The sequence below is a fragment of the Fukomys damarensis genome, unplaced genomic scaffold (genome assembly GCF_012274545.1).
Source record: "Fukomys damarensis isolate Sample0158 unplaced genomic scaffold, DMR_v1.0_HiC HiC_scaffold_24838, whole genome shotgun sequence".
Taxonomy (NCBI): domain Eukaryota; kingdom Metazoa; phylum Chordata; class Mammalia; order Rodentia; family Bathyergidae; genus Fukomys; species Fukomys damarensis.
The window spans coordinates 7410-7799 of NW_022925750.1; the positions used below are offsets into that span (position 1 = coordinate 7410).

The window sequence follows — 390 nt, forward strand, 5'->3', positions numbered from 1 at the left end:
ACCAGGGTGTACTGCCAGCCTGGCCCTGACGCTCCCAGCCTGGCCTCCCAGCCTGGCCCTGCCGCGCCCAACCTGGCCTCTGAGACTGTCCCTGACACAACCAGCATGTACTGCCAGCCTGGCCCAGCCGCTACCAGCCAGGCCTACCACCATGGCCCTGATGCTCCCAGCCTGACCTCCCAGACTGGCCCTGCTGCGCGCAGCCTGGCCTCCGACACTGTCCCTGCCGCAAACAGCGTTTACTACCAGCCTGGCCCAGCTGCTCCCAGGCTGGCCTCCCGGCCTGGCCCTGTCACACCCAGCCTAGCCCCTGAGACGGGGCCTGCTGTGCCCAGCGTGTACTGCCAGCTTGGCCCAGTCGATACCAGCCTGGCCTACCACCGTGGCCCT

General features: G+C 68.7%; 1 protein-coding gene across 1 annotated transcript in view; it reads left to right on the forward strand.

The window, feature by feature from the left end:
• The window catches only part of LOC104871627 (putative sperm motility kinase W), a 5053-nt gene that overhangs the window by 1844 nt on the left and 2819 nt on the right, over positions 1–390 (forward strand). Inside the window, exon 3 of the mRNA XM_019209511.2 lies at positions 52–382. Coding sequence (XP_019065056.1) covers positions 52–382 — 331 coding nt within the window. The remainder of the gene's footprint in view (positions 1–51; positions 383–390) is intronic.